The sequence below is a fragment of the Ostrea edulis genome, chromosome 2 (genome assembly GCF_947568905.1).
Source record: "Ostrea edulis chromosome 2, xbOstEdul1.1, whole genome shotgun sequence".
Lineage (NCBI taxonomy): Eukaryota > Metazoa > Mollusca > Bivalvia > Ostreida > Ostreidae > Ostrea > Ostrea edulis.
The window spans coordinates 57,531,995-57,553,416 of record NC_079165.1 but is presented as its reverse complement, the minus strand read 5'-3'; the positions used below and the strand labels follow the sequence as shown (position 1 = coordinate 57,553,416).

At 34.0% G+C, this 21,422-nt stretch overlaps 2 protein-coding genes across 8 annotated transcripts; one reads left to right on the top strand and one right to left on the bottom strand.

Moving 5' to 3' along the window:
* Positions 1-2,075: 2,075 nt before the first annotated feature.
* LOC125681969 (uncharacterized) lies at positions 2,076-16,974 on the bottom strand. Of its 7 annotated transcripts, none has more exons than XM_048922275.2 (17): positions 16,835-16,974; positions 16,409-16,500; positions 15,900-16,169; positions 14,455-14,748; positions 14,121-14,375; positions 13,708-14,034; positions 13,551-13,616; positions 13,072-13,425; positions 12,664-12,975; positions 10,711-10,986; positions 10,521-10,598; positions 9,781-9,882; positions 8,399-8,554; positions 6,353-6,633; positions 4,265-4,477; positions 3,867-4,014; positions 2,076-3,265 (listed from the first exon to the last, which is right to left on the bottom strand). In XM_048922275.2, the coding sequence occupies exons 2-17, from the start codon at positions 16,434-16,436 to the stop codon at positions 2,217-2,219; spliced, it is 4,209 nt and encodes a 1,402-aa protein (XP_048778232.1). In that variant the 5' UTR covers positions 16,437-16,500; positions 16,835-16,974; the 3' UTR covers positions 2,076-2,216. The 7 variants fall into 7 exon arrangements, with proteins under 7 accessions (XP_048778232.1, XP_048778237.1, XP_056010527.1 ...); XM_048922280.2 differs by having other exon boundaries at positions 14,455-14,745; positions 16,835-16,961; XM_056154552.1 differs by having other exon boundaries at positions 14,455-14,745; positions 16,695-16,856.
* A 40-nt stretch (positions 16,975-17,014) lies between these two features.
* LOC125681982 (uncharacterized) lies at positions 17,015-20,741 on the top strand. Its single transcript, XM_056154570.1, has 2 exons — positions 17,015-18,610; positions 19,384-20,741. The coding sequence occupies exon 2, from the start codon at positions 19,404-19,406 to the stop codon at positions 20,619-20,621; it is 1,218 nt and encodes a 405-aa protein (XP_056010545.1). The 5' UTR covers positions 17,015-18,610; positions 19,384-19,403; the 3' UTR covers positions 20,622-20,741.
* The last annotated feature ends 681 nt before the right edge of the window (positions 20,742-21,422 follow it).

Below are 21,422 nucleotides of genomic sequence, written 5' to 3'. Positions count from 1 at the left end.
AAAAGTTAAAAAAAAAAATCAATTGTTTATGCACGACTGACTGAGTAACTCGGGTGACCTAAAAATCCAAGTCTCATAACTCCTAAAAGGACAAAGCCGACAAATCTGAAAATCAGAGGGGTTTTCCTGTGTAATCCAAGTATTACGTGTAAAATTCTCAAAATCTTACCAATTCATGTACCATAGAAAGTACCAAAGGATGAAGACACGATTACTATATGGCACCCGTCAATATTATGGCAGGGACCTAATGATCAATTGTACATTATAAATCTTCGAGTTCCATTTCCTTGTCCATAAACTCTCACAGAGCATTAGATTCTTTAAATATCATCTGTTCGTATTGGTTGGTATAGAGAGAGGCATATTCAACTCAGGATCTTTGGATATGCTGAATCCTATATTCTGTCCAACGTTGTGGCAGTTATATTGTCAGATTAAAATTCTAGCTACTTTAGAAGTGCACTTGATGCCATGACCTTAACCTTCGAGGTGATGCCATGAACTTTAAATCTGCATAATATTGTACAGTAAATGCTTATGACCTTTATATTTCAGTTTGGTCTAGATCAGACAAGCAGTTCTTGGAAAAGATTTTTTTAGTAAAACTATATATTGGTTTTTTTATTTGTATGATTTATTATGTTACACCTAAACACCAAAACATGCGAAATGTTCAGTGAACGTGAGTGTAATCGCCCTCCAAGATACTAGTATATGGCTATTTTTACGTCAGCTAATCACAAAACACAGAACAAGAGACCCACATGCCTTATCAGTCACCTGAATACTAGTGAAAAAGTATCACTACTTCCATAGGCTATGAAATCTAGAAAAAGATTCCTGTTCTGAATATCTAAGCTAAATTCTAATGTTCAGCAACAGTATAAAACAAGATGTGTTCTTAAAACTTCACTGCCCTCAAAAGTGCATACACTGATGAAAGGCTTTAAATAATAGGTGTATAAACATTAAAACATCATCAAAAGATATGACTAATTTGGACTCATCCTAAAGTCATAACCCTGGGTTGAGAAATTCACCATTTTTTGTACATCCCTTTCTGCTATTCTAAAATATGCATTTAGATTTTATACAGTATCAGCAAACTTGCACATAAATACTATATACTAAGTTTGGCCCCACCCTGGGGTCAAAACCCTTACTCTGGGGAAAATCAAACTTACAATTTTGGTAAAAGACTACCTGCTCTATCCATTTAATTTCAATTTAGTATCAAAAGCACTAAAAATGTTATTTTTAAGTGTTTTACACATAAACACTATATAACAAGTTTGGCCCCACCCTGGGGTCAGAATCCCTACCCCGGGGATCATGAAATTTACAATTTTGATAGAGGCTTTCCTGCTCTACATCACTATGCATTTAGTTTTTCTTACATGTGTGTGGTTCTTGAGAAGAAGATTTTTGAAAATTGGTCAATTTTGGGCAGTTTTTGCCCCACCCCTAGGGCCCCAGGGGTGCTGGAGTTCTGAAATTGACGTCTCCCTTGTCCCAATGATGCTTCATACCAAATTTGAAAAGAATTGGACTGTTAGTTATTTAGAAGTTAAAAATGTTCAATTGTTAATGCATGACTGACAACGGACGAAAACCAATTGCAATAGGTCACCTGAGTTTATCATTCATGTACAGATAGGTACTTGTGAAAAATAATCATACAGTAAAGGCAAGCCATAAATTTACTAGTTTTCAAAGGGAAGTAACCCTTATGGCAAGTACATATTTATCGTTGTAAACGTCTAAAAGCATCCTGTCTTGAAAAAATCGATCACAACGCAAAGCTTGTCGGTAAAAATTCCAGATATATTTACAAACAGCTAACAGTCGGCCATGATTTTTGCTTACGTAGGTACTTACGTAAGGGTTCGACCTGACGTAGTGTTTCTACTAGTTAGTAGAAAACTTGCGTAATTTCTAATCTTACGCCAATTGATGAAACGGACTTATGTAAAATATTTAGTCTAGTCAGAAAGTTACACCAAACTAAGCTTACGCAACTAGTTACGATGTTTGATGAAACGGCGTCCAGGTGAGCTAAAAATAGCAGAAAATTCAATTCATACATTTTAATTGTACAAGACAAATACTAGTACATGTACTTAATAACCAGTATCGAACAGATACGTGTATTTATTAAAAATTTGTCTATAAAATTATGAATACACAAATATGATGGGACACAAAGAGGCACACTATGAATTTTTCCCGAGAAAATCAATTTCTGTAACTACAATCTGTCCTGACGTCTTGTCCAGCCCACGCACTGTGATTTCTGTTTCACCAAACTGCAAGGAAATGAGAACTAAGTGATCAGTGCCATCTGGTGGGCCTGATAAATTCACTGTCAGCCTACCGATACACTCACATCCTTCTTCAGTAACACTCTGTACAAATTGTTTATCAGTTCGATAAAATTTTAACTCTAATCTTTTTGCAGTATTACTAGAAGCAAAAAATTCCCTTTCCACTGTTTTCCCCACTTCCACTGTGTCTCCTATGGTAACAAGTTTCTCAAAGGTTCCAGTACGGTAAGCTGTGCCATTTATTACTTTCTTGTTAATTTCCAAATCAGATGACAAAAAGTATTTCAGGACTTCAACTCCGTAAGTGTGTGGGCAAAGTCTCGACTTGATGAGATGGTCATCATGTCCGAAAATAACAGCTCCTTTCAGCACTGCCAATCCTGGATCAGTTGGAATAATCACTCCACAGTCACTAAACTTTTTCTGAAATTGCTTTTGGATGATTTCTGAATCGGAAAATCCTCCCACCATTATTATGTCCTCCACTTTGGTTCCAAGTTTTAAAAGCTTTTCCATTATGGCAAATGACTCTGTTAAAGTTCGTTCAAAAATTTTATCAATGATTTCAGTCTCAAATATGATTTTACCAGTGCGTACTTTCACCACATCTGCATATTGGGATTCTGCCACCAGCTGTTTGTATGTCTTCCCTGACAAGTCATTACAAATCTCTGAAAGGGACGGGTACATTCTCAATAACAGTTTATTTTCTGCCGAAAGGTCTCTCTTTTTCAATTCAATATTACTCTCCATTTCCATGAAGTCGGATGTTTGTTTCTTAAACTCTTTGATAACGTTTTCGCCGAGTATGTCCTCTAGGATTTTCCAGACTTTGGCATTGATTGTGTTTCCTCCCCAAGCACCCCCACTGGCCTGGTGAAGCTCCTTGAGTCTCTGATCTTCTGTCACACCCATCAGGGAGAAATCAGCTGTACCTCCTGCAATTGATAAAGAACTATTACTAAATCAATATAATACAAAAAGAGACCCTGTTAACTTTTCAGTTCAAGCAAATACTTGATTTTGCCTCATTTTAAGCAAAATATAAAGTGCATACTTTTATCAGCTATTATTATGGATGATTAGGGCATGCATATTTGAACAGTATCAAATTTTTAAAATTTTTTTTATGAGGAAATACAATGTTTTCAAATACTGGTATATTACATTTGAATATGAATCCCCGATACGATTAAAAAAATAATGATATGTATTGATATAAAATAATTTGTGATGTCATAATGTAAAAATTATATTTTAAATCGACATGCACTTCCTAAATATTTTTAAGCTTATTTTGTATAACACATTTTCAAGGTCTACCATTACATGGATGGGATGATTTTCTGACAAAAATACTTATTCTTGAATACTTTTGAAACTAATCAACAAATATACATCATGTACAGAGCTGTGCAATATTCATTTTCATATTCTCTTTTCAGATTTATCATATTCACATCATGAATTATCATTTCTTAAATTTCAAGTTTCTTGAACTCTTAGTACAAATGTTAAACTACATAGTGTTAAGACAACCTCCTAGATCCACAAGCAGAATCTGGGTGCCGCTGCCATACTTGTTGATAGATTCACTTGTTAGATCAGTTCTGGATCCTTTGACGATATAAATGGCTGCTGCCTCAGGTTCGAAAGCAAGTTTTAATTGACATCTTGGAATACCAGCCTAATGAAATAACATCATAGAATTTTCAAAGCATACTGTTCTTTCAACGTCATGTGTTGTTAGTGACTTGAATAGTTAGGATAACTCTTGCATTTTGGTTCACCAACAAATCAATACCATGAAACTGATACACAGAAAAATTTTAAGGAAAAAGTTTTTACTTGCTTATTTAGTATAAATCACACATCATGTAACAATATGTTTTACCAAAAAAAATTATTTCATTTCAATAAAGAAAACTGTAACACACCTTTTCTGCTGCTTTCCTCATGAACTGCTTTGCAAAGTCATCCCATATAGCTGGTACTGTCACCACCCAAAGAACATCATCCTTCTTTACGCCTTTCTCCGTTAGCATCTTCATGCACTGATCACAGAGGTATTTGATAGCAATTGAAACTACCTCTAGAGCTTTCTTTGGACGACCCAAGTGGTCAAACACCTCTAGTGTTTCATCAAGTGACTGAAAATTTAATAACTTAATAAAAGGAAAGATTTTATGCTAGTTTGTTGTTTCTCAACACAACAAACTTTTCTAGAGTGTTTCAGACAAAAGCAATAAAATGCAGATCTATATATAAGTTCAATATGGGACAAAATTCATTTTTCACATGCTACAATGCATATTGATCACAATATCAAAGAGGCCCATAGGCCACATCGTTCACCTGAGCAGCAGTTTCTATCAATAAACAAGCTTGAGCAAAAGTATCATTATACAAGCGACTTGGTTCAAAATTTTTTTTTTTTTAAAAAGAGTAACTACTACAAATTCAATAATTATCAAACTTAATTATTAAATTGACTACAAATTCATTAATTACCATATGCCCTTGTAGACAGGTATGGCCTTTCATAATAACAAATTTCATCTAAGGATGATTTGTGTCAAGTTTGGTTCCCTCTACATTCACATGTAAAACTTTGATCCCCTATTGTGGCCCAACCCTAACCCCAGAGGTCTTGATTTTTACAAACTTGAATCTCCACTTTGTCAGGAAGCTTTGATGTAAATTTCAGCTTTTCTGGCCCAGTGGTTCTTGAGAAGAAGATTTTTAAATGACCCCACCCTATGTTTGCCTTTTTGTGATTATCACCCCTTTGAAGGGGGACATGACCCTTCATCTGAACAAACTCGAATCCCCTTCACCCAAGAAAGCTTTGTGTCAAGTTTGGTTGAAACTGGCCAAGTGGTTCTGGAGAAGGAAGATGAAAATGTAAAAAGTTTACAACGATGCTGACGACAGACAACAGACAAATTTTTATCAGAAAAGCTTACTTGAGCCTTTGGCTAAAGTGAGCTAATAATCTAGAAACATGTCATTTAAGAAACATGTACATACATGTTATACCTGGATTGTCTCACTTTGTGTTTCATTGTACTTTTACTTAAGGTGGGTCCTTAGTCCTGGATTTTTGGGGTTTAGGTAGCATTTTTTTTGTTTGGAATCAATAAATTAACATTCAGAGTAATGAGAAAAGGCAAAATAGTGAAGGATTTCCATATTAATTTTCATTACAGACACTACTGAAGTAATGTAACCCTATGTAGATTTTTATGAAATTCATTGGAAACAGTTATCTGTTGTTATTTTAAAATAAAAAAAATAATAATAATTTAAATTGCATTTATTTTATATCAGGAAACATGTCAATAACTAAAACACATGTCATTTTCAATCTGTTCATCAAGTTTTAGTACAATAAGTGCAAAATTATTGAATTAGCCTTATTCTCCAAAATGTTAAAAAACAAACAAATATGGACACAATTTCCTTATAGCATGGTTTACATATCATTTTTTCTGTTTTTATTAGTAGATGTACATATGTTATATTTATTTATGGGAAAAAATCCATACCTATCCTTAATAATTTCAAATCTATAGCTTCCAGAGTATGTATACCCCCATAAAAAACCTAAGTCTGGCACCATACAGCTGAGCTATTCAAAACCACTCATGGATTAAAATTCTATGTAATTTCATGGAAAGACACAGATAATAATTCCTTGTCACCTTGGTAAAATGTTTGTGAAAAATATAGGAAATCTATTGCATAATGGATTTGATAAATAATTTAATGTAAGCAGAGTTATTGTCCTTGGATTCAACATTTTGAAACACATCATTGACTATTCAAATATAACTAAGACTTTTGAAATATTTTATGGCTAACAAGATTTTTTACAATAACTATTGAAAAAGACTCCAACAGAATTTATGTTCCAGTCATTAAATTATTGACTTTGCAAAATCTTATGACGTCACAGGAGTGTGGAACTACGTTAATACTGTTTTCATTCATTTACAGATGACAATAAAAGGAAGTTTACGTACTTTATCTGCATGTAACTCCATTTTCAGTCGGTTAAAAAACCTGAAATCTTGATTCTGATCTTCTTCCACCAGTTCTCGGAATCTCTTCTCAGCCTCATAGCCAAAGGCCACCAGTTCACCACTGGCTCCAAGTAAAAGTGACGTTGGGATTTTAGGAGATTCCAGTAAATCAGAAGAATTCCATTTTCCTGCCACAATATCTAACGGATTGTCTTTATCAGAAAATGCAAAACCAGAATATGTCGTCCCAAAGTCAAGTGCTGCAACAACTGGCCAGGAGTCTGTAAAATGTGTGTTACAATAATCGGATAGGACACCCACATACACAATGTCTCAAGGTCACCAAAAGGGATGCTTAGCTGAATAAAATCAGTGTTCTTTCCCATTTAAATGTGATGTGTTTTGAATATGAACAAGCATTTCAACTAGAAATGTCAATGAGTTAATCAGACACTTGACACGCATAATGGGAATATCACCTCTATATCATACATTATCTATTACATGTACTACCTTAACAAAATAATTATACCCTGACTGACGACTATATATAATGTCTCCATATGAGTGAAATATTCTCGAGAGGGACGTTAAACAATATACAATCAATCAATCAATCAAAAACTCTATCATAGGCAAAACTCAATAGCAACAATACATTTTTCTACTTGAAATTGGGGCTTTTACGAGAACATTGGTGCTCAGTTTCTGATTGGGCATGTAGCCATTCTGGAGAGCAAGAAAATGATTAATCAAATTCAGAATAAAGGTTCAACCACAGCAGCCATTCTGGGCTCCAGTTCTAAAAATAAACGTAGTGGTTTTCCAGGTCCCATGGAGGGGTACAAGATCTATCAAAAATGTTTTACCCTATCGGAAATGTTTAAAGAGACACTACAGCTCATTTTCCACATTTTAATAAAGTGTTTTTTAAAACATGTATTGATAAAATGATAAAATTCATATCGATACTGACAATTATGAACAATTGGGATGCATCAATTTACTCTCAACTGCGCTTTGAAGATCGTTCGGAATTCAAAGGTTTCTTCATTCTGACTCGGACTTTTGAATGCTTATTTACATCACGTGGTTTTGAATGACAGCAAAGGTGTTGTGTAGGAAATTATCTAAATTCCCCTTCAAGGGGGTCCACACTCACCTTTCAAGTATAAGAGTATTCCCTGCTCCTTAAAATAAGTAATTATATAAATCATTTTTTTAACAGAAACCCTTCCATGTTCCCATTGACCGATGTTTTTACAACTAACACGTGTCGTGTTCAGATAAAAATAGCACTTGCTTTTAAAAGTAGTGTCTTCGCAGCTAGTCTCAATGGCAGATTTAGGGGGGGGGGGGATCCCCCCTCCCTTTTTCCGCCACAGATTGTGAATGAAAATCCAAATTTTGCACCATAATGGCCGATTACTGTGGCTAATCTTTGACTTTCACACCCCCTTCGGAAATCCTAGATCCGCCACTGAGTTACATGGGTTTCTCCGAGCTCTTTGTTTTCCAACGGTCAAACTGATACCATGTAAGGTAAATTTTATTTCACGTATGAGTTTTATCTCATTCTATTTTTACCTCTTTTCTCACAGAATCTTTCAAAATTCTAGATCTATCAACTACACTTTCTCTCACTGGACGACATGCTGCACTGTTTACTGTCTATGCGCATGCGTCTGAAGACTGAAAGGAGGAGTCTCGATATTTTTTGTATAGGCCATCAAAAAGTATTAATTTTTACGTTAAAACGATAATTTTTAAATTTAGATAAGTGTTATTTTCGCAAAGTTCATACTTTCAACAATGTAACAAAAATAGAGAAAGCGCTAGGAAAATTGTCATTTCATGATTTTTGCGCAAAATGAGCTGTAGTGTCTCTTTAACCCCCTACATAATAGCAGAAATATAGGCAAGTATAAACTATTCATGTATACATTATCATATATGATCAACAAACCCTGACCAGAAAAGTTGAATTCAGTTGAGGTGAACTAAAGACAGGATTTGGTATTCATGTTTTCCTACATGAGCACTCACTTTTTTTCTCTGGTTCAAATGTGACTGGTACATCAGTTTTTGCTTTTCTGTATCGCATTCTGTTTCTTCGTGAGGGAATCCCCATCATCATCATCATCATTTTTCTTTTTAAGAGGAAGTCTCCTTGGAGTGGGTCTCTGAACATTCTTTCTGTACCTATCAACAGAAGATCATTTACCACAAGATTATTTTCCTTTAAATAAAACAATTAAAATTCTGTGCAGTATCCAGAAAAGGGGTGGGGGTTAGGCATATTTTTTTAATCTTATGTTTTTAATTTTAAATGAACCCCCCAAAAAAACCTTCTACTAGTGTTGAATAATCAGGAAAATTTCATAATCGATAATCGGTCATAATCGGAAGAACTCTTATCAATCAATAATCGGTATTTACATGAAGTAAATAAATGTTTATTATTTTTGGGGTTCTTTCTTTTTAGTTTTATGGATATGTGCGACATACACATGTATTTAGATATTAGCGTATCAACGATGAATGAAATGTATTTTCTCCAGCCACGAATCCAGATTGGCGTTAGTTTTAAGATTGGTTTTCCCTGGGATGGGATATGTACGTATATATACAACTAATCTGAGATTCTCGTTTTTATATCATGATATGTTCGTGGACATTTCAGAGCGGACTCCAATTGAAAAATTTGAACTCAGCAACACCAGCTTGTGTCGCTGCTTTGCCTGCCTTTTACAACTTTTTCGTGGATCTAAATAGGATTCAGTTATCGGATGAGTATTCTTCGAGTAATCATGACTACTTTGATGCCAATTGAAATTTTGCGTACATTGTATTTGTGTGCTGATGTCACGCACAAAGAAATCGAATGGCCAGGCAGCAACCTAAGTCAAAGTGATGCTTCATTTGTCAGTGTTAAAGCTTTTTACATTACAATAGCATTGTATTAGTCAACTCGGGTTAACTTGTAGAATAAGCATCCGATACCTAAATCCTGGCGTCTTGGATGGTAGACCCACGAAATAAAGTTGTAAAAAGTAGGCAAAGTAGCAACACTAGCTGGTGTCGCTGAATTCCCACTTTTCAATATGGAGTCCACTCTGACTCTCCCCCTCACATGTCATGATATAAAAGCGGGGTTAACAGTCAGAGGAATCTCGGGTTAGTTATCAACTAGTGTACAGACGACAATAGATTATGAAAAATATATTCGATAATCAGAATCAAAGAGCCAAAAATATCGACAATCGATTGTCGGCGACAATCGTTTCATCACTAACTTCTACTATAAAAATTGAAATATGTACTGCATAATTTGTAACTCTATCTATACATAATTAAAAGACTTTTTTTATAACTCTTTAACAAAATAATATAACATTACATGCATATTCATACAGCCTAAGACAAACCTCTCTCGTATCCATGCAACAGATGTTCAGGATATTCAAGGAAATCTTCACGATCCATGAAGAAGTCCATATCCATATGCCCATGTCGAGGCTGATAACCGTCTATACAGAAAAGTTTAAAAACATGAACATTTATATTCACCAATGCTTTGTCAGTACATGTAAAAACTCTTACTAGTTCAATATTCATATATCTTATACTGGAGCTAATGCTTCTGTCACAAAGAGGCTTGATTTGTATGGGAAAATATCTGGCACATAAAAATATATACAAGGGATAAATGTCTCAGTTGTATACTGCTTCACTGATTACTGTAAACCAACTTTTATTTGCATGCCAGAAATTTTCATGACATTCGTGAGAACCTTGTCATCATGAATATTTTTTGCCGTAAGTCAATCCAATATTGTTTTAAGATTATCTCAGTCGCGAAATTAGTTATAGCAAACTAGTTAATCACTAAAAATTCCTGAAATAATGTCGTTGCGAAATAATAAGTTGGTCTACAGTAAACAGACTACAGTGCTTCCATTATTAATTTTCATATCCTCTATAATACAAATAACCAAGGCATTCATTCCTTATATAAATATCTAGTTTTACTTGATTGACATTGCTGAAAGCAATACCTTCCCCTTTTAAGAAAGTGTATAAAAGAGATAAATGAGCACATTTTGATTAAATACTTTCTATTTCTATTGTATTTATCAAAAATTTGAAAGATTTAATGAGTACCTACCTTTCAAAGTTAATATATAATTACAACTGAAGAAATTTTGCTCCCTTAACTCCTTTCCATCAGCTTTTATGTCTTTGTCTTAAGAGAGAAATATGAAATTCTTAATGTACGAATTTAAACATGTGTCTTCTAATTACTGTAACAAAATTAATGCATGTAACCATAAAACTGTAATCATTTATTGTGTTACCTTTGGTGTCTTCTTCTACATCAGCAAGGAAGATGCTGAAAAAATGACCCAGTCCTCGGTCTTCCAGAACGTTCTTCAACTCTAAAACAAGAGCATCATTCTCAAATACAAACATGAGAAATTGATAAGCTCTTCCTCTCCTACTGAACCCAGATCTGGGCTTGATGTTCTCCGGTGCAGTCTCCCCACATTTTCTCAGAGTCTCCTCTATGGTGTAGGAGTCAATTTCCTCTAGTGCTTCTTGAAAATGCAGCAGAAGACATTTTCTGACCATCTCTACAAAGAAATATACTCCACTGACTTTAGACATTCTAATGTTAATTTTTTTCAGAGATGCAATTGGACTATTTTGGACAAGTTGGAAAATTTAAGTTTGAACTCCAAATTTAGGATTTCAGCTTTGGGTTGAATTAAACTTTTTATGCTATTTCGTTGTTGTTGTTTTTTTAAAGAGGGTTAATTTATTTTCTTGCAAAAAGTCCATGTACACACACCTCCCTGGAAAGAAATCCTTGATCCACGTATGCTCTAACCTCACAGTTCTATTCAAATTCAAGAAAGTCTCATAACATGGGAAAATATTCAATAGTTTGAATATTCCACATGATTACATTTTTTATTATGAACACCTATGGGCAGAATAATTTCTAAGTTACTATAGAATCACTTATTTTCATTAGTTCTAATTTTGTGGTTTGAGAAAAATAAGCTTGTTCATGAGAACTTCATTTCATAGTTGAAAAGCTATTTATTGTAATTTAGTCTCTCTTGCTTTAATGGAGGATTTAAATTTTTCAAGTATGTCCAACCCAAGAAAACAACAACAAAAATTAAAGAGTTTACACTAAATATTTTAACAAAGCCTTGTATCTATTAAAATAAAGAAACCAATGGGTACGTGTGCCACACTGCTCACCTGAGTATCAAATTGTCCCGAACAACCAAATGTCACTCTACACTTTATGTCAGATGTTGCTTGCAAAAACATTTCAAAAATGCAAAACTATATATTGGAAAGATCTGAACTTGTCTATGTATTAAAAAGATCTTAATTCCAAATGCACAACCAATGTTAACCTTTGAACCCCTTGTGGATCTGTTCTGGTTCCATGCATCAGGACATGAACAAAACTGATACTACACTACACGAACCTCTATTACTATTGCTGCCTTGTTCTGAACCTGGAGTCATGGCATGACCAAATTCTAAAGCTACAATACACACTTAGTTTAAAGCGATAATCAACATATTTTTGTGTCTGCCAAAAACAAAGACCTGTATCTCCCATACCTTAAAATAAATGTTTAATGCATGTTAAAGAACAACTTTACGCTATGTACTGTTTAATTGCTTTTAAAATACATACATCATAATTGGAAAAGATTCATCAACCTCAATAATTTTCACTGGGTTTTTTCTCTGCCATTGATTCCAAAGATTATCAAATATTGCTATTCAAGCAATGGACTCCTTTGCAGTTGATCTATGTACATGTTTTTCTTCAGTTAATAACTTTGTTTACCATGCAAAAACAAAGATATATTGTCTAATGAATAATATCATGGTGTTTAATTCCTTGCAAGCTTTTGTCGCACCCACCATCATCAGCTGAAAGCAACTTATAGCACAAGTTAAAGAATACACATTTATTTCTGTCCAGGAAGCAAAATTAGTTATGCAGTGGAATACTCTGTTCATTTATCAAATAAAAAAGTGTGTGAACCTAATACATGTTTGGATGTGAAACTTCTATTATTTTAGTAGGCCTTTGAGCAATTTTATCATGTCTAGACCAAGAAATTTTTAAAAACAAAAATGACATTTATTACCACTTTAAAACCTATATTTAGTTCAAATTCCATGACTGAATCTGGTCCATACTATCTACAGAATTGCATTAGATTCTTACGGTACATCCCTCAATCTGCTATAGTTACGTTAAATTTCTATACCTGCTTCTTGGTGTACTATGTTCACATCTCCACTGTCAAATTTTTCAGCTAATTCAGTTTTGTCCATTTGTTTCAGCAGCTGAACAAAATATTGTAACATTCTGGAATTTGATTTCTTTAGGAGGATCCTTAAAAGGGCCTCAACCCTAGCCTGGCGTTCATTCAACTCTAGAACATATCGTTCATCATCCTGCATCAATAAGCCTTTCTTTTTGAAGCATGCCAACATTTGACAGGGCTCTAATTCCTCAATCAGTATCTCCCAGTTCTCTTGTATTTTCAGTTGAATCAAGCATTGAACATCTGATGTATCTAATGGAAAATAATACAAAAAATAAAGATTAGATTATAAATTTGTACACACTCATAATACATGTAATCTAGAATGTATATGTGAAATATAAATACCATCTTTCTTTTTGGAACTCGATGTTGCCTCGGTGAGCTTGACTTGTAATTTCAATGGTTCCTTTGCTTCGTACAATTTCTCTGAACAGTCTACCATGTCCAGTACAGTTTTAACCACTTCTTCAATCAATCTGCCATGGTTCGCCAAAAAGCGCTTCCCAGCCTCATCAGTAAGGGTGGATAAGTGGAGGGTGAGTGAACTCTCTGCCTTCTCAATCACCATATGACTGAGTTGTGAGAGTCGACTCCGTAATGCACTATCACGGTTCAAAAGTTTGATGGTTTCAGCCAGTTTGCTTTCGTCGACCATGTGAGGTAAAGATATTGTTAAATCAAAGTTGGATGGAAGGTTTCCTAAATTATAAGGAAATAGAATCATACATAGTTTTAACAAAGCAAGTTTTCTTTAAAACTATGTCAGCTACATTTACTATACATTTAACTATAATTTCTAACATTCAATTTAGCAGTGTTTATACCCTCATAAGCACACTGTATCCCTGCTTCATCTGGCTTCAAGATAATGAATCCTTCCTCTTCTTGACCTTCGAATAATTTTACAATATCATGATTCTAAAAATCTGACATAAAATTTAATTGCAACATGGTTGTGTATGTATCACACTTCTGTATTACCTGTAGATTTCAGCTCTACTGAATCCTCCAAGGGTGACTCCTTCCGTTTAAGCTTCCCTATCACTGCCACCCATCCCAACTCATCAAAACAGTATCCTAAGTTGTCTTGAATTGGCTGGTTAAAGTGGTTTTTTAAATGCCATAGGATATACTCAGCTTGCTTTTTTCTTGAAGGTTCTGACTGTACTTTATCATGTTCACTCACAGAAAATATTTTCTCCTCCAACAAGATATCACTCAGTGGAATCGGTTCCACCTCACTCAGCAGGAAATCAAACTCACAATGTAGCTGCTCTGGTTCAATAAAAAATTTAATGTGTCTCCTTTCTAGATATAGAAAAAGAAATTTAGTTTGCAATGTGTATGTTTGAGCAAGAGAATTAAATACAGCAGCATTTTGTTCTTATACTTACCCCGTTGCTTTCTAAGCCAGTATCTTTTTGCCACTTTGTAAAATAATGGAATTTCCTCATTAGCTATGTAATTCAATAAAATCCTACATCCCTCTTGCGTTTGCAGAGCAGCTTTGATAATCCGACATTTTGTTGGTATACAATCTTTCTGTAGTATTGGAACATTGTTTTTCACCAGATAATCATATACATTCTGTTTGCAAATGCTTCGACAAAGTGATCTGTAGTTCCATCGCAAACAATCCATCGGATTATCTGTCAACAGAAAAGTAAATTTGTAATGACAGCAGAAATCTCTCATTTTCTGATTTCCTGATATTAAAACTACATGTACCTGGTATGTCTGGAAAAGCGTCCTTCATTTCAACCATTGCCGGGAAACATTTTGATCTTTGCAACTCATATCCAAACTTCTCTACTTCATCTTTGTGCTTCTCAAGAAAGGACAACAAAACCTGGCATTTTCTTTTCCTATTGCAAATTCCCTCCACTTCATCATGTTCTTTTATATCAAGGAGAAACTTTTCAAGCAGAAGGTCTGCTAGCAGTGAAGGCTCCATCTCTAGCAACAATATCTTTCGGTGATCCCTGATAAAGCCCATGGTCATCTTAACATCTCCACTTTCTACTGAAAGCAAGCTTAATATTGTTAGCTTTCCTTCTTGTCATTAAACAATTTAAAATAATTTCTTTCACATATTACATGTACTTTCATGCCTCGTTCACACGGATGCGCATTAAATTTTACTTCGCATCAAATTTGATGTGAAGTAAAATAATGCGCATTAAATTAATTCGAATTAAATAGCGTTCACACGGCGGTAATATTTAATGCGAAGTAAACTAATGCGCATTAAATAATCGTTATCTATCTTTGTTCAAAACGCTATATAGGCCTACATGTAGTATACTACATGTTTACAATTTAGGCCTACATACATAATTCTGATCTACACATAAGGAGTTTTTTGTCGTGTTTATTTATATGTTCCCAAGAAATTACTTGTTATTTCCTCCGACAACCAGCATTCAATCTAGACAATCTATTGTTTCTTCATGGGCCCAATTTTAAAACTTCGGAACGTCTTTTTCACCATTCCGCTGACTACTGTTATGACGTAATTTTTAATTACTAATACGTATTATAAGTCTACTGTGACGTCATATGGTATAAAAATTAACAATGAGCGGCATATGTTTCAAAAAATGTAAAAAAGAAAATCATATTATCACTATTTTAAAACATTGTTGTCGTATTTAAAAACAATTCCTTCCACATGTATTACTCAGTATGCCTATGCAGAGCACAGATTTACGTCTGACGTTATCTAATGACATGCTGTTTGTACATGTTTTTAGTGATTATTATCATTTTGCTTAGTTTTTCGTACAAAACTAACATTAATATATATAGCTGACCATGGGTATGATGAATGTGACCCAAATTGGCCATTACGCATGCGTCTACATTTAATTCGAATTAGCTTCGCTTAGCGTTCACACGGAGCTAATGCGAAGTAAATTTAATTCGCATTAAATCGCGACGTCAATTTTAATTCGAAGTAAACTAATGCGCATTAAAATCTCCGTGTGAACGCTGTTCAGATTTAATTCGCATTAACTTACGTTTAATGCGAATTAAATTCTTCGTGTGAACGAGGCATTAGTTGTATATGACATTTTTAAAATCAAATATATTCTTAATGAATGATATCAAACCATTAAAACAGAAACATTAGCATTAATGTCATGACCACTTTGCTGTTGACATATAGATACCAGCTTCTTTAGTCAGCTGCTCCTTGAACTGTGTCCACAACTGGGACTGTTTTAAGACATCTATAAATCTTCTACAGTCTTCAGTTCCACTTCTCAGAATCGACTTCAGCAGTTTGGTACTATACATGTACTCCTTCCCGTCTTTCAATCCATCTTTATCCTCATCAGAGAGTATTGATTGGGAAAACAGGTGATCCAATAATAGTTTGTCTGTGTGTAAGTTATCTCGCAGAAATGAAAAGCATTTCTGGAGGGCTTCAACTGGCCTCTCTGAAACAGAGCAATGAAGATACCTATATAAAATAAACTACTATAATTATGAATGTTCTAATAATTCTGTAAAAACAAAATACAAAGAATAATAAAGATTAAAGGGAATAACCCTTATATGCTGGAATTGTACTTTCAGTACAGTGTATGCTACAAATAAGCATTAAAAATAGAACCATTAAGAAAATTTCATTACAAGATGCTAAAAAGGATAATATAGAAATAGTTTTCTATTATACCATTTTCATTAATGGGTCCTTGTGCCATATTGTTCAAAATCCGTTGTTTCTAGATCTAGGACAGATTCATCGCAGCGTGAATTTGGTCATGTCTAAATGCAGAATAGATTATGATGACCAAGTCTCAGTTAATATGGAAGCCTATCTTTTTTCTACGTTGATAAAGACACATATATTAAATAAATACAAAAATGCATAAAAGAAATTGCTGTTTTTGAAAAGTCTAAATCTACTTTCGTTTTAAACACAACTACAGCTACATAAGTACATTATGCAAAGTTTTTACTGCATTGTCCTGTTTTGGCTATATTTGTTTCCTTAAAAATGTCACGTTAAGCCGGAGTGGAACATCAGTCATAATCACAAAATGCCAACTTTTGTCACAATTTTGATATCGATAAAAATAATGCACTTCCGAAAACTTACACCATCCTTGACAAATATTCATCGGCTGTTTTCGTATATTCGGACGGAAACCGATGATTCGGTACTTTTCTGACGATATCAACAGGGTCGCCGGAAAACAATCGGATTTCCTCGCCCTTTTGTATTTCTCGTGTGAGACGGAAAAGGGCGATGTGATCCGACTTGTCTAGTCTGGTCCCCTTCCCACAATTCCGTTCACCCACTCTTTAAGCGGACCAAATAACCGATTACTTCCGAAGTTACGTCGGAGACATGTGCCATGAGGCGAAAAGTAGCTGATATCATCATTTTGTCGTCTTTCCGTTATTTCGGGACGAAAAGTTCCTAGGCCTAAATATCGTTGTGTTGTCTTTTCGCCTCGAAATAACAAAAAGACGATATTTAAGGGCTATGTTTAAGATCGTAGTGGCTACGTATATGGAGCGCCAAATTAACATAAACTCAAATAATTGAAGATATCTTCAATTATTTAAAGATATCATCATTTCATTTGATGCGCGCAACAATTTAATTAAAGATCTCTTCAAATAATTAATGATATCTTCAATTCTGAATTATTGCGCGCATTAATTGAATTGATGAGAGCATTAATTCTTCAGCTGAGTTGATGCTCTCTTTAATTGAATTAATGATCTCTTCAAATGAATTAATGATATCAACAATTGAATTGATGCGCGCTACAATTCAATTGAAGAGAGCAATAATTGATATAATGTTAAATCAATTGATGAGAGCAATAATTGAATAGAAGCGTGCATTAATTCATTTGATGCGAGCAATAATTGATTTAAAGTAATTCCACCCTCCTGTGATGTCATCAGATTTTGCAAAATCAATTATTTATTTAGATTTATGCATGATAGGAACATAAATTTTGTTGGAGTATTTTCTGATATTTATTGTAAAAAATCTTGTCAGAAATAAACTATTTCAAAAGTCTTAAGTTATAGAGGAATAATCAATGATACATGTCAAAATATTGAATCCAAGGGCAATAACTCTTGTTTCTATTGATTTCTTTATCAAGTCTATTATGCGATAGATTTCCTTTATTTTTTACAGACATTTTGTATATTTTTGTGAAGATATAGTTTCATGAAATTGTTATGAATATTACTATATCTTGATAACCAGTTTTTATGAAAATTTGATAACGTTTGTTAAGGAAAATAGCAATTTTCTGACGGTGATATATGATTTTGTTTATGTACGTCTCTCATCTTAAAAAGTGTGAAGACCTATGTATTTTATTTGATAATTTGTTAGTTTTAACTCTAATGAATGGAAATAAATACACTTTTCAAACTTGTATCAGATAAAACTGCGAGTATGGAGTCACCTTAATGCGCGTATTAATTCAATTAAAGAGAGCAATAATTGAATTGATGATATCTTCAAATAATTGAAGATATCTTCAATTATTTGAGTTTATGTTATGGTGGCATATTTCTGCCATCCAGATAATTTTTGTCAACATAAGATATCACGTCAAGTCAAGATAATTATCTCGCCAAGTCAAGATAATATTCTGGTTTTCTCAACATAAGCCAAATTTTATCTCGTGTAGTCAAGATAAGTTATCTCATTTTGTTGCGATAACTATCTCGACATGACGAGATAACTTATCTTGTATCGTGATTAAAATTGTTGAATTGACAATTACTGCCTTTTCATAATTGCAGTCACGATAACTGTATAAATATAGATAAATGTTTTCGGGTGTCTCTGTCATTTTCATATTGAAGCGATGAGGAACGGACAGTTTTCCATCACACGGTAATTATTTATTCATATTCTTATTTAATCTATATATTTTACCAAATTAGCCTTTTAACAAGACCCAAGGGATTTGGCAGTTGCATTATAGATTATTATATTTAGACTTATTGTAATGCAATGCTTGTACAATTTACAAGTGTACAGATTTAAGGGGGTGGGGGGTGGCAGAAAAAATTCCTTATCAGATTGAATGTATAAAAAGGAATTTGGTAACATAATGTTATTATAATTGAAATTGTAATATTAACAATTTTATGATTATTTTCACTTAAAAGTGGAGAAGTTACATGCATAAAAAAATGTTTTAAAGATGTGCATGCTTGCTTTATTTAAAAAAAAAAATGCAAGAAAAAATATTTTATCAAGAAAATCGTCATTTTCAGGGGAACAATTTGTATCTTACAAAGATAATAATAAGAATTGATATAAATAAGGCTAAAAGCATCATTTGAGTTTCAAAACGTTCTCCTTGATGTTCACATGGTTAGAACACCCAACACACCCTTGTGTAAATAAAACACATGCAGATATATGCGATACCCTGCCAGATCCTAGTGTTTCCAGTACCAGACACATGCATTCTTAGTAGCCACCCACCCCCTTTCCCCATCACGCAAAAACTTTTTGAGAAATCGATCTATTCTCTTTAAAAGTTTTTGTTTACTGTCCTCTTTTGTCAATGTAATTATTGGTACTTGCAAAATATAATACACCGGTATCATTCCTCATTATCAGTAATGCTAAATTAAGCTAAATTTTTTTTCATGCAGTTAAAAAGGAAATCAAAGCAATGGGAGATAATTACATTGGGACCTTGATCCACAACGTGCAACTGCGTCAGATGGTAACAAGGGATGATCTCATTGCCCTTTACTATCACGCTGGCTATTCTGTTAATGAAATCATTGGATTCCTCGCATGTCATCATGATTGTGCAATAAGTGAAAGGCAAGTACACCGTATACTAAGAAGACTGAACATACAGAGACGCAACAACGAGTCATCATTACAAGACATAGTCAGAGCAATTATTTTTGAACTAGATGGCAGTGGAGGTAACATTGGATATAGAACTATGAAAAGACGATTATTGACAAATCATGGTCTCCTTGCCACAGGAGAAACTGTCAGACTGGCTCTTACAGTGCTTGATGCAGAGGGCGTGCTTGCTCGTAGCAGACATGTTTTTCGTCGTAGACGTTACATTAGCAAAGGTCCTAATTTTTCAATTCATATAGATGGATGGGACAAACTTAAACCCTTTGGAATATCAATACACGCAGGCATTGATGGATATTCTCGTCGCATACTTTGGCTAAACGCATGTAGTTCAAACAAAAAACCGGAATATATAGCACATTTCTATCTGAAATATGTTCGAGAAATCAATGGGATGCCATGTGTCATTTATGGAGACAGGGGGACAGAAAACTCAATTGTTAGGGACATACAGTATGCACTTCGCTGGCACCATAGGGATCCATTCCAAGGATTATCAAGTTTTATATATGGATCATCAACAAGGAACACTCGCATAGAAAGATTCTGGAGAAACCTCAGAAGCATGTGTGGACAATTCTGGATGGACGTTTTTAAAGAAATGGCAGACCATGGAATTTTGGATACTTCAGATAACATTCACCTTGAATGCATGAGATTTTGTTTTATGTCTTTGATCAATAAAGAACTGGATAGTACTATCCAGCAATGGAATGAACATAGAATTAGACGAAGCAAAAACTCAGATGGACCTTTTGGCAAACCAGATGTCTTATATTTCCAACCAGAGGTCTATGCTACAAAGGATTTCCGATTTGATTTGCCTGGAAATATAGATCAAATTGAAAGGGAATATAGCCTTGTTCCACCCATGAACGGAGTTTCAAATGAATTTCAAGAACTAGCTGATGTCCTCATTCAAGAACACAGACTTCAGTTCCCACCTAGAACAAAGGATCAAGCCTTGGAATTATTTTGCAATATTATCACTGCTATTGACTCAATTTAACTTTTTGTTGTATTTGTCGAAGGAAGGGACATATAAAAATAGAGATGGAAAATTTCATATAAATCGTTGCATACACTCTCTTTGTAAATAACGGAATAAAACAACTTATTTACCAAATTTACAAACTTCTTTATTGCTCTTTTTTATTATCAATTAGTAAAGATATTTAATGAGCACAATCATTCACTTATTAAAAATTACCTAGACCATATATATAATTGTAGTATTATATTCCAAGAATTCAATAAAGGAGATCCTTGGTTGCATTTTAGATATACATGTATAATTGAAGGTATTGAAAATAAGGGAGTTTCATACATGTTTATTGAATCATATATATTGTCCTTAATATCAGTTGGTATGTATTCAAAATTTACAAACTGTAATGACCTTTCCTGGATTTGATCATGTGACCAAATGACCAATACATGTATTCAAATGAAACATCCACATGGGGAAAGCTGTCAATGTGACAGCAAACCAGGTTTTCTTTTGTGTGAACAGTACTGAGATTTCTCACATGAAGTATAAAAACGTTCTTATCTGAAAACTGTAGGAGGTAACACCCCCCATCAAAATCAATGAGTACATTTTGCATAAAAATGACTAAGTTCAACAACTGGTATTTCCCCTATAAATGATCAGAAATCAAAATCCAAGTAATGCGCACATCTCTGTTAAGTGTACAATTGATATGCAAAAGAAAAAAAGTTCCAATCTTGAAAACTGTAGGAGTTGTCCAGACAAATCAGGTACCCTACATGCAATATTTAGCCCAAAAAATGGCCAAGTTCAACAGCT

Excerpts from the sequence above, each read along its gene's own strand:
- LOC125681969 (XM_048922275.2), bottom strand. The coding sequence starts at position 16,436 with ATGGCACAAGGACCCATTAATGAAAATG. Across the intron at positions 13,617-13,707 it reads AGTAGAGCTGAAATCTACAG|GTCAAGAAGAGGAAGGATTC; the intron begins GTAATACAGAAG and ends AATTATTCGAAG. Across the intron at positions 10,987-12,663 it reads CATAGTACACCAAGAAGCAG|AGATGGTCAGAAAATGTCTT; the intron begins GTATAGAAATTT and ends ATTTCTTTGTAG.
- LOC125681982 (XM_056154570.1), top strand. The coding sequence starts at position 19,404 with ATGGGAGATAATTACATTGGGACCTTGATCCACAACGTGCAACTGCGT.